This window comes from Scyliorhinus canicula, chromosome 1 (assembly GCF_902713615.1).
Source record: "Scyliorhinus canicula chromosome 1, sScyCan1.1, whole genome shotgun sequence".
Taxonomy (NCBI): domain Eukaryota; kingdom Metazoa; phylum Chordata; class Chondrichthyes; order Carcharhiniformes; family Scyliorhinidae; genus Scyliorhinus; species Scyliorhinus canicula.
In genome coordinates, this window is record NC_052146.1 from 190,903,796 (window position 1) to 190,916,708 (window position 12,913).

General features: G+C 43.0%; 1 protein-coding gene across 2 annotated transcripts in view; it reads left to right on the forward strand.

The window, feature by feature from the left end:
* adgb (androglobin) overlaps window positions 1-12,913 on the forward strand; it is a 564,769-nt gene that overhangs the window by 151,832 nt on the left and 400,024 nt on the right. For both annotated transcript variants that reach the window (XM_038805127.1, XM_038805138.1), the window contains exon 6: window positions 6,467-6,606. In XM_038805127.1, the coding sequence (XP_038661055.1) occupies window positions 6,467-6,606 (140 nt within the window). The remainder of the gene's footprint in view (window positions 1-6,466; window positions 6,607-12,913) is intronic.

Below are 12,913 nucleotides of genomic sequence, written 5' to 3' on the forward strand. Positions count from 1 at the left end.
AATCATGGTTAAGTGAGCACTTCACACAATCCAAGCCTCATCAGAGCGGGCCGGGTCCGGGGTCGCACCAACTCAGCAACCCCTCCTCCCTCTCGGTGTCCATAAGGCCCTGGGGTTCATCTTGGGATGGAGGGGCAGCTGGTTCGAATCCCTGCTGCCCCTGCCAGCCCTGGCGGTTCCCCATGATCCGCATAATCGTGCCAAAGCAACTTCAGACTGTGAACTTCCCACACCATGTTGATCTCCCCTTTTGTAGTTTGTTGTTTTTCAGTTCCATTGGTCTGTCCCAACATACCCTCACCCTTCTCCTGCATGGCCACCTGTCCCTTGTTGTTCTGTTTTGTTCCCACCAACACATCCTGCTCTCATATCTTTCACCACTATTCGCATTCTTCATCCCTTAATGCCACCATTAATATTCCCCTTTGTATTATGTCCATTACACCTTTGACAATTCCTCCTTTTCCCTGACCTATCTCTGTTCTTGTATTCTGTCCCACCTCCCCCATCCACAACCCCTACTATGTAATTAATTATATTTCTACTTTTCTTCAGTTCTGTGGAAGGGTCATTCTTACTCAAAACATGAACTCTGTTTCTTCCCACAGATTCACAGCCTGACCTGCTGTTTTTATAGCAGTATCTGTATGTTTGTTTATTCTTAGCTTCTAGATCCAACCTCTGTCTTCTTCAGTTTGCCTGTACTGTACCAAGGGAATCATCATCAGCACGGTAGCATAGTGGTCAGCATAGGTGCTTCACAGCTCCAGGGTCCCAGGTTTGATTCCTGGCTTGGGTCACTGTCTGTGTGGAGTCTGCACGTTCTCCCTGTGTATGCGTGGGTTTCCTCCGGGTGCTCCGGTTTCCTCCCACAGTCCAAAGATGAGCAGGTTAGGTGGATTGGTCATTCTAAATTCCACTTGGTGTCCAAAATGGTTAGGTGAGGTCACTGGGTTACCGGGATAAATGGGATAGGGTGGAGGCATGGGGCTTAAGTAGGGTGCTCTTTCCAAGGGCTGGTGCAGACACGATGGGCTGATTGGCCTCCTTCTGCACTGTAAATTCTATGATTCTTTACATTGACCTCTGAGGGCTCTCTGTGTCCTTGAATAAGTTTCACTCAGTTTCTGCCTCCCCAGAAGTTTTGATTTCCAACTTCAAGGCTGTAACGTACCTCATCGGAAGATGAGTTGTTATTTTCAAGTTTGCGTTGGGTTTCATTGGAGCATTGCAGCAGGCCTAGAATGGACATGTGACCAAGATGTTGAATTGAAATGACAGGCAACAGGAAATGCTGCATCACCTGAAAAGAATGTATGGGCACTTGTACAGTGAGGAGGGAGAAGGCAAAGGGGCAGGTGTCGCATCTTCTGCGGTTGCATGAGAAGGTGGCGTGGGACGAGGCTGAAGGCTTCGGGCAAATGGAGGACTGAACCGGAATGCCACAGAGGGAGTGGTCCCTATGAAAACCTGATAGGGAAAGGATGGTGAGGGGAAGATGTGTTTCATGGTGGCATCATGCTGGAGTGGTGGGAAATGGTGGAGGATGATCGTTTGAATGTGGAGGCTGGGATGGAGGGGAAGAGGTGAAGGCAGAGGTGTGGGAGATGGGTCAGATATGGTTGAGAGCCCTGTCAACCAGAGTGGGGTGGGGTGAGGAGGAGTCCTTGGTTGAGGAAAAAGGTAGACAGGCCTGAAGCGGTGATTTCAAAGGTGGCATCATTGGAACAGATGCAACGAAAATAGAGAAATTGGAGAATGGGACGGAGTCCTTGCAGGGAGTAGGGTGTGAGGAGCTGTGTTTGAGGTAGCTTTGGGAGTCGGTCAGTTTGCAATGAATATTGGTGGTCAGTCTATCATCAGAAATGGAGACAAAGAGGTCAAGGAAGGGAAGGGAAGCGTTGGAGGAGGACCATGTGAAGGGGAGAGAGGGATGCAAATTGGAAGCAAATCTGTGAATCTTTCCAGGTTCAGTTGAGAACATGAAGCGTTACCGATATAGTCACCAGTGTAACAGAGGAAGAGTTGTGGGAGAGGGCCTGAGTAGGACGGGACTAAAAATGTTCCAGTTGCTACAGCTGCTTCTGTTAACGGAAGATAACATTAGTGGATCTATACCACCCAGACGCAGACGTTCCTAAGCAAAACTCAGGAGGGTTGCTGAGGTTATGCAAACATGTACCGTTTAAGTGAAGGCTGTACTGGTTTGCACTGCTGTTGGTAGGGGATCAAACTGATTCCTAAAAAATGAGGAGAAATTCTTTGTGAGAAATTCTTTGTGAGAAACCCAGATTTTTGAAGGACTTTGTGACTGATATTGATGATATGCATGCTGAGTAGACCACTGAGCCAATTCATAAGATCTATCTTAGTCATTTGTATCTGCCGTTTGATGTGTAATTTAGAATTTATGATTAACTGTAATTTGCCTCTTAATTCAGATGTAATCTACATTGAGTTTGGGTTTTAGAGTATAGGAGCTTACCAAAGATGGGTCCAGATCTTCCGAGCGGCAGATGAGTGGATTGTCGCTGCGTTGAAAGATTCTCCTGACTCAATGCTGGTAGACATTTATTCTGGGATCTTCCAATCCCATTGTCAAGGAAATGTACAGTATAGCATCCCTCAAGGGGCTCAGTTGGGGTGGGAGTAGAGTCAGAGGACGACAGGACATAACCCCTTTTTGTTGCCCTCACTATGGCATAGCAAGTTTGAAGATCCAGTCTTTTGAATATTAGTGAATGAGCGAGTGGATGAATGGGTGGGTGGTCAGCTGGGGATTATTTGCCTTGCGGGGATAGTCACATCAGGTTGTGGGAGCTGGGCTGTTGGATTAAGTGAGGGCAAATTGGGGATAGTTAGGTGGTTGGGGCGGTCAGGGCACAGGCGGGTTGGGCCAGAGGTAGCTGGGTAATTGAGTCGGGTCAGAGGGGGCAGTTGAGTGCTTGGGGTGCAGTCGGGGCAGGTTGGGTAGGGGTGGTCAGGTGAGTCGGGGGCAAACAGGGTGCTGGCCAGGGTGATTGGATGGTCTGTTGTGTAGTTACCCATGTGGTAATCTGGGTTTTAACACTTCTTGGGTAACTATTCAGGTAAGTACAGTGGAACTGTCCATAGTCTGTAACTCTTAACACAAGAGCTCCAAATAATTCCCAAGTAGGTCTGTACGTTAGGACTTCCACAGGATCCCAATGTGTGTTTTCAGTTGTAAGTCCAATCTCCAACTATCTTGAGACTGGAGTATTTGGCCTGCAGTGTTTAGTATTTGCTTTGTTTGATTTTTCTTTAGTAAACATTCTTCTGTTCTAAACTATGGAATCTTGTGGCTTCATTCTTCCAGTAAACTGGCATTTTGAATTTCGTGTTTTAAAAAAATAAGTTATTGGTCTCCACCACGATCATGACAATATGTTAACCACAGAGTAGATAGGGTAGGTAGAGAGAAACTATTTCCTTTTGTGGGGAAATCCAGAATTAAGCAAATATAATCTTAAACTTCAAACCAGGTTATTCGAGAGTGAAATCAGTACTTTTTCACACAATAAGGACGATGAAAATCTGGAATTCTCTTTCCTGAAAGGCTGTGGATTCTGTTTTGTAAGAATATGAAAATGGAATGAAAATTGCTTATTGTCACATGTAGACTTCAAATGAAGTAACTGTGAAAAGATATAGAGCAAATGTGCATAAATGGATATGAGGGTGATCTCACTGAATAATAGAACAGGGTCTACTCCTGCTCCTAATATGAGTGTCTTCAATGTACAATGTTTTGATTGGCATTTGATTGGAGAAATAGGTCAAATGACTGATAATTCTGATGGGAAATAATAACTTTCCGAAGGTCCAGTGTGGAGAGCGAGATTGAAGCATTCCTACCTCCAGTTCCAGGATGACTTGCTGATCATGGGCTAAATAATACGGGAAGGTGAGGGAGATGTGCCAGACAATTTGTGCACCCCCCCCCCCCCCCCCTACTACCACCCCAGGAAGCAGTGTCAGCGTAGAGCATAGATGAGGGATGTACATACGTACATACGTTGTGAGCAAAATATTCAGTCCTAATCGAAGGCTGCCTTATTCCTTAAACTGTTCACAGGAGTAATAAACAAGAGAATTTCACTTCAGTTGAAAAGAAATTGGGAAATTGAAAACTTAATTTCAGTAAAAAGTACTGTGAAGGCGTCAGATTGTCATACGAATTTGACTGGTTTACTCATGTCTTTTAGGAAAGGACATCTGCCGATCTTACCCATTTTGGGCTTTGTGTCGCTCCTGTTGCAGACCAACTTGATCGCTTCTTTTTTTTAAAAATATTTTTATTCTCCTTTTTCACATTTTCTCCCAAATTTACACCCAACAAGTAGTAACGAATGCAATGTTAATCTCCATATCAATAGCAACAATCCCATCCTCCCACCAAACCCCCAAACATTAGCCTGCATGTTAACATAAACAAATGACAAAAAGGAATCAGGAAACACCCATAGTCACCATTAACACATACAGTCTCTCTCCCCCGAACCCTCCCAACACCCCCCACGTATGTTCAATGTTATCCAATTCTCGAAAGTGCATAATGATTAACGCCCATGAATTGTAGAACCCCTCCATCTTTCCTCTCAGTTCAAATTTGACCTTCTCAAGAGTCAAGAATTCCAGCAGGTCCCCCCGCCACGCCAGGGCACATGGCGGAGAGGTTGATCTCCATCCCAACAGGATCCGCCTTTGGGCAATCAATGAGGCGACGGCTACAACACCTGCCTCTGCACCAGTTTCCAACCCTGGCTCGTCCGACACCCCGAATATGGCCTCCAGAGGGCCCGGGTCCAGTTTCACGTGAACCACTTTAGAGATTACCCTAAAAACCTCCTTCCAGCTTTGGACTGGACCAAAACATATGAACGTGGTTTGCGCCCTCCCCCCCGGCAGCGTTCACACACATCTTCTACCCCCTCAAAGAATCGGCTCATCCTCACCCTTGTAAGGTGTGCTCTATATACCGCCTTCAGCTGTATCAGCCCCAGCCTCGCACATGAGGTGGAGGAGTTCACCCTCCGGAGCACCTTGCACCAGATCCCCTCCTCCATACCCTCTCCCAACTCTTCCGCCCACTTTGCCTTGTTCCCTTCCAGTGGCGCCTTCCCCTCTTCCAAAATAGCCCCGTAAACCTCTGATACTACCGCCTTCTCCAGTTCCCCTGTCGTCAGCACCTCCTCCAGCAATGTGGAAGCTGGCTCAACTGGGAAGCTCTGTATCTCCTTTCTGGCAAAGTCTCGAACCTGCATGCATCTAAATATTTCCCCCTGCTCCAGCCCATACTTCGCTCCCAGCTCCTTCAAACCTGCAAACCAACCCCCAAGAAACAAATCTTTTAGTTTTCGAATTCCTTTCTCCTCCCATCTCCAAAAAGTTCCATCCCATCTCCCTGGCTCAAATCTATGGTTATCCTGAATCGGCATTTCCCTTGACCCTGCCACCAACCCGAAGTGCTGGCGAATTGTCAATGAAGCTATCACTAGCGGACTCCCTGAGTATCGCCCCGGGCCGTCGGGAGAGGTGCTGTTGCTAGCACCTTCAATCCCGACCCCCTCCCCAAACTCTACTCCATTCTGACCCATTGGGAGTCAACCTCTCTGACACAGCTCCGCACCGTCTTCACATTCGCCACCCAGTAATAATACATCAGGTTCAGAAGACCCAAATCCCCTGCCTGCCTTCCTCTCTGTAGTAGCACCATACCATTCTAATTCTGGCAACCTTCCCTCCCCATAATCATCCCTTCAAACTCTCTAAAAAATGCTTTTGGCAGGAAAATCGGCAGGCATTAGAAAATAAACGGGAATCCCGGCAACACGTTAATTTTAATCGCCTGTACCCGACCCACCAGTGACAGAGGGAGACCATACTTGATCGCTTCTTAACTGCCCTCTGGAGTGGCCAAGCAAGGCACACAGTTGTACCAATGATTTAAGGGGAAACTTCATCACCATCAACATAATGGACATTAAATTCTGGTCCTTGCCAATGACATCTGCCTCAGGAGAGTGTTTTTATTAAAAGACAACAGGAGGGAGAGTCAGTCACAGGCTGTTCTTTTGCATCATGTTGGCTGCTTCACAGTGGCCATAGTAGAAGACTGATCTCTATCTTTGCGGCTGCATGTAATGAGATAAATAGCAGGAATTAGAAACAAAAGGAATGTGGTCAAATTATAAATCCTCTTTGCAACAAATTCTGATGCAGAGCAATCAGTAATAAATCATTGTGTCTGTCAGGTTGAGTATCTCAAATAAACTAGTAGTCTAGATGCCTGGTCCTATTAATTAAGGTAATTACTGGTGTCGTTCAGCTGTGGGCCTACTTGCACGGCAGGAGCATGCTGCAATATGTTGAATTGCCTGTGTTTGTTGAACTCGTCTGTTTACTAGTTTTCCAGCTGACTGTAAGTCTTCCTCTCTCCTCCCAGGGATGTTGGCGCAAGATCACAGTGGATGACACCATGCCCTTCGACAGAAATGATAACCTGCTGCTTCCAACTACAACCTGTTATGGGGAACTCTGGCCGATGTTGCTGTCGAAAGCTCTCATAAAGATCGCGAGCGTTGAGTATGTTAAAACCATCTCGTTAAGGACATTGTCAACTAATAACAAGTTCAGCTTTTTAATCCTTAAAACCTCTGAAGTGAAATCAGCAGTGTATTATATATTCTCTGACCATTAGAGACTGGACTTTCTAATCTATTGGATCTAACTGGATCTTTGCCATTTCTAATGAGTCAGACTGTATCTCAGGCAACTTTAAATGCTTAGCAACCGCCATAATTACCTCATCTTTTCACATTTTGTCAGGTAATGTTAACTGCAATGTTTTTACCAAATCTAACAGTCTGCTTTTAGTCTCTGTCCATAAGGTACTGTGTGTGACCGTCTCCACCCACAAAGACTTCAGAGCTTCTGAAAGAGCCATTGTCCACAACACACTCCCTAATTAAATTGAAATACCACACCTGAAAAGCAACCACAATATGCTCACCCCTCATTGTCTTTAAGTTCACTAAGCCAATCCAATAGATAGACTTTTATCCCGGATGAGCCCCTAATCTATTATGGGCCAGGGTTTAGAGAACCCCAAAGTGTATCATGGAGTTCACCTGACCCACAGCTTTTACTCGATTGTGGTATGGAGAGCACACGACCCACTCTTCAGGTATGGTACAGCAGAAATGGAAAAGGATTTTTAAAAACAAAATAATGTTTATTCTATGAACTCAAGTTAACCTTTTTAAAACATACAGTGAACATCTTAGCAACCATTAATTCAAATGCAACCCCCAAAGAATACAACACTAATTAATGCTTAATAACTTCCCAAACAATATCCAGAAGACAGAAGAAACACCTTTCAACAGAAGCACATTGGGATAAAGTCATTACTGTTCTTAGTTTTAAATCACCAGGATCGATTTGCAGTCTTTAGATTACAGAGAGATTCATAAAGCTTCTGGCTGTGACTGCAGCTATCCAGCTCTGAAAACGAAACTAAAACACACCCTGCAGCCTGCTCAAAAACGAAAGTAAAAAGCTGACAGACAGCCCAGCTCCACCCACTCTCTGACATCACTGCAGTAGTAAACACCCATTTCTTAAAGGTACTCTCACATGACACCTCCCCCCAAGAAAAAAAAATAAACCATCAACTTCAAGGTGGTTTCATTTTTCACCTTTTCACCGTTTTTTAAGAAATGCACACAGTAAATATACTTTTCCGTTGAAAAAAACAACACACGCAAACAGGTATAATAATATAGTCCATTTTGTTTTTCATTCTTCTTCCTCCAACTGAAATCCTTCATGATTGACAGTCTCTTTGAACAAAATGGTCTCTGCACGATCCGTCCATTTCTCTTCCCCTCGGCATTTCTCTTTAAAGTCAGATACTTCAGTTCAATCTGATCACAGAATCCCTTGTCATTCTCCAACACAGGAGCATTGGTTATCACAGCTTTCAGGCAGTTAAATGCCTGTTGAAAGTCCGCTGTCCATTGAAATTTTCGACGTTTCTTCAGCAAGTCCATCAGTGGAGTAATCACGCTACAAATTTGTTGCACAAATATTCGATCAAATCCACTCATACCAAGAAATCGCATTATTTCCCTTCATCTTGAGGGTATTGGAAACGCCTCAAGGAAAGTGACTTGGGCTTTTCCAAATTCACTTTTGGCTAGGTTTATCACCAAACCCACCTCCTGAAGTCGATTGAATAACTCCATCAGATGTTTTAAATGTCCTTTCTATGTCTGGCTGAAAATTACCAGATCGTCGATGTATACCGCACAATTGGGTAATCCTGAACAACTTTGTAACTTAACGTTTGAAATGTGGCTGGGGCGTTTTTCATGCCAAATGGTATCATTTTGAATTGGTATATACCATCTTGAAGCACAAAAGCTGAAATCTCCTTCACCCTTTCGAATAAAGGTATGGTCAGGTGAACTCCATGATACACTTTGGGGTTCTCTAAACCCTGGCCATAACAAATTGGGGGCTCGTCCGGGATAAAAGTCTATCTATTGGATTGGCTTAGTGAACTTAAAGACAGTGAGGGGTGAGCATATTGTGGTTACTTTTCAGGTGTGGTATTTCAGTTTAAGTAGGGAGTGTGTTGTGGACAATGGCTCTTTCAGAGGCTCTGAAGTTTTTTGGGGTGGAGACGGTCACATGCAGTACCTTACGGACAGAGACCAAAAGCAGACTGTCAGATTTGGCAAAAACATTGCAGTTAATATTTCCCAACAAAATGCAAAAAGATGAGGTAATTATGGCGGTGGCTAAGCATTTAAAGTTGCCTGAGATACAGTCTGGCTCATTAGAAATGGCAAAGGTCCAGTTGCAGATTAAGCAACTTGAACATGAAATAGTATTAAAGCAGTTTGAATATGCAATGAGAGAAAAAGAGAGAGAGAGAGAGATACAGAACGGGGAAAATCGAAAGGAGAGAGAAGAATGAAACAAAGAAAGAATAGCCCTAGCAGAACAAAAAGAAAGAGATTTGGAGGAAAAGGAAAAAAAGAGTGTTTGAACTTCAGAAAACGGCTACGAAACTTAACAGTCAGTTAAAATTGGCAGACGTAAAGGAAAAAGTATAGTTGGATGATAGTGATGAGGATAGTGAGAGAGCGTCATAATCGAAGGCTTGGTGGAGATCTATTTAAATATGTCCAAGCATTGCCAAGTTTTGATGAGAAGGAGGTGGAAGCCTTTTTCATTTAATTTGAGAAGGTAGCTAGACAAATGAAATGGCCACAGGACATGTGGATATTACTGATTCAAATAAAGCTGGTAGGTAGGGCTTGTGAAGTGTTTGCATCACTACCGGAGGATGTATCTCGGCAGTATAAGGAGGTGAAAAATCCATCTTAGGTGCATATGAACTAGTGCCTGAAGTCTACAGACAAAGGTTTAGAAATTTAAGGAAAGAATTTGGTCAAACATACATGGAGTTTGAAAGGATCAAACAGAGTAATTTTGATAGGTGTATAAGGGCTTTGGAAATAGACTAAAAGTATGAAGCTCTCCGAGAAATTATACTTTTGGAGGAGTTTAAAAATTCAATTCCTGATGTAGTGAGAACTCGTGTGGAAGAGCAGAGGGTTAAAACTGCGAGATTAGCTGCAGAAATGGCAGATGATTATGAATTAGTTCATAAATCAATGCTTGGTTTCTGACATCAGTTTCAGCCTGTGAAGTATAGAAACTGGGGACATGAGAAATATTCAAGTGGTAGAGCCAAAGGTGATCTGATGGGAGATAATAAGGAGAGTGTACCTCAGATTAAAAAAGAAATCCAGAAGGGTGGAAAAGAAATGAAAATTTTCAAATGTTTTCACTGTAATAAACTAGGCCATGTAAAGTCACAGTGTTGGTGGTTGAAGAAAAGCACTGGGAAGGCTGATGTGGTAAAACAGGATTAGACAGTAGGGTTTGTTGAAGTGGTAAAGGAAAGCCCAAGTGAAGCGAAGGAGGTGCTAAAGATTGTACAGCCTGATCAAGAGGTGATTGATAAGAAGGTGCCAGATCTCTTGAAATAATTTACTTGTGTGGGTAAAGTTTACTCATGTGTATTAGGAGGAGCAGGTGAAGAAGTCACAATTTTAAGAGATACGGGAGCTAATCAATCTTTAATGGTAAGAGATGAGGAGTTATGTAGTTTGGGAAGAATGTTGCCAGAAAAGGTGGTAATACGTGGAATTCAGGGTGAGGGGAGTAGTGTTCCATTATCTAAGGTAAGGTTGGAAAGTCCAGTGAAGAGTGGTGAAGTGGTAGTAGGAGTAATAGAGAAACTATCTTGTACAGGAATACAGTTTATCTTGGGTAGCAGGTGGGAGTGATGCCGCTTCAGTAGGGTGATCATTGCTCGGCACAACATCGAGGGCCGAAGGGCCTGTTCTGTGCTGTACTGTTCTAAATTCTAAATACTGTGGTTGATTAGCCAGTGGATAACGAGACAACTGAAGTGTTGAAGGACGACTATCCTGGGATTTTTCCAGATTGCGTAGTAACAAGGTCGCAAAGTCACAGGTTAAGACAAGAGGAGAAATCAAAGAGTGAAGATGAAGTGGAAGTGCAAATACCAGAAACGATTTTTGATCAGATGGTTGAAAAAGAACAAGAACAGGTGGAGGATGAGGCGGATATTTTTAGTTCAGGAAAATTGCGGAGTTACAACAAAAAGATATCGAAATAAAACGGATGTATCAGAAAGCATACACGGAAGTAGATTCTACGTGTATACCAGCGTGTTATTACCGTAAAAGTGATGTCTTGATGAGAAAATGGAGACCTTTACATATGCAGGCGGATGAAAAGTGGGCAGAAGTTCATCAAGTAGTATTGCCGGTAGAGTATAGAAAGGAGGTGTTGCGAGTTGCACATGAGGTACCAGTAGGAGGTCATTTGGGAATAAGGAAAACTCAAGCTAAAATACAAAAACATTTTGATTGGCCTGGACTACATAAAGATATAGTAAAATTTTGTCAATCCTGTCACACATGTCATGTGTTTGGGAGGGTTAGGTACGTTTTGGCGCAGCCATTTGGGCGCGGCCGTTTTGGCGTCGGACGTTTTGGCCATAATAACATTTCTTTATTTGTAAATTAGCCTCAGTTGAGTTGGTTGCTGGTGCGGGTCCGCTGTCACAAGTGTTTCGTCCTATCACCATCTTTTTATATAATTTTTAACTAAACCAATTCGCATACCCATATGATGGCTGAGGCAGTATCAACGAAACGTGGTAAAGAAAAAGTTGTTCACAACGGATTCCTTTACGTCTTTGACAAAACAAGCAAAGGTGACAGCAAAGTGAAATTTTGGCGTTGTGAGCAAAAAAAACGGTGCAAAGCACGGCTCCGTACTAAAGCTGCAAACGTGGTGAGGCAGCTGAACAGCCATTCGCATGATGCTTCTGCTGCACAAGTAGAGGTTGCACTCGTGAAAACTAAAATAAAAAAGAGAGCACAGGAAACCCTTGAGGCACCGACTGTAGTTGTTAATGAATGTTTGACAGACATATCCCAAGCTAGTCTACCAGCCATTCCTAATATATCTGCTTTGAGGAGAATGATAAGCAGAAAGCGTAATTATGTATTGAACGCCCCCACCAATCCAAGTGATTTACAACAATTGATTGTGCCAGAATGCTACAGGATATATGTCCCTCAACCAGGAGTGGAAGAAAATGTTTTACTTTGTGATAGCGGACCAGGTCACGACCGGATATTAATCTTCGGAAGACAGAGCTGGCTACAGCACTTATTGACATCTGATATGTGGTTTGCAGATGGCACATTCAGTATTGCTCCCAGCCTCTTTTCTCAGATTTATGTAATTATGGTAAAAAAAACACGGAGGAGTTACTCCTACGATTTATGCTCTTTTGCCCAACAAGCAACGCACAACATATGCGAGAATGTTCGCATTATTGAAAGAAATCGAATCCAACTTGAAACCCAGTTCAATCGTCTGTGATTATGAACAAGCTGCGCACAGTGCTATGAAAGACATATTCCCTGATGTTCAAATAAAAGGATGTTTTTTTCATTTAGCTCAAAATATGCAAAAACATCTAGCTAGTATGGGGTTCCGTAGTTTGTATAACACTGATCCAGATTTCGCGTTAAAAGCTAAAATGATTATTGCCATTGCCTTTGTACCTTTGAATAAAATCGATGAATATCTGGATGCTTTAGCGACCCAGCTGCCGCAAGAACTTCAAGATTTACTCAACTGGTTTGAAGATACATATGTTGGTCGTCTGAACAGACGAGGAAATGGTAGACGAACACCTTTATTTCGCCCTGAGATTTGGAACCTTTATCAGAGAACATTAAACGAGGAAGACCGCACAAACAATAATGCGGAGGCAGCCCACCGTCGATTGAAATACGAACTTGGCATGCATCATCCCACCATATGGAAACTAATTGGTGGCCTGCGTAAAGTACAGAAAGGTAGAGATGCATATTATGAAAGGTTACTAGCCGGCCATGAACCGCCACAAAAACTAAAAAAGTATAGAGATGCAGATAAAAGAATACATGAAACTGTTATTAAATTTGAAAACATGGATGCTATCGAGTACTTGAGGAGCCTTGCTCATAATTACCAAATGAACTAAACTAAATGAACTAATTTAAGGTTTTTAACTAAATGAACTAATTTAAGGTTTTTAATTTACAATAAAGATAAAAGAATACATGAAACTGTTCTTAAATTTGTAAACATGGATGCTATCGAGTACATGAGGAGCCTTGCTCATAATTACCAAATGAACTAAACTAAATGAACTAATTTAAGGTTTTTAACTAAATGAACTAATTTAAGGTTTTTAATTTACAATAAAGTTAGTTTTAAAACT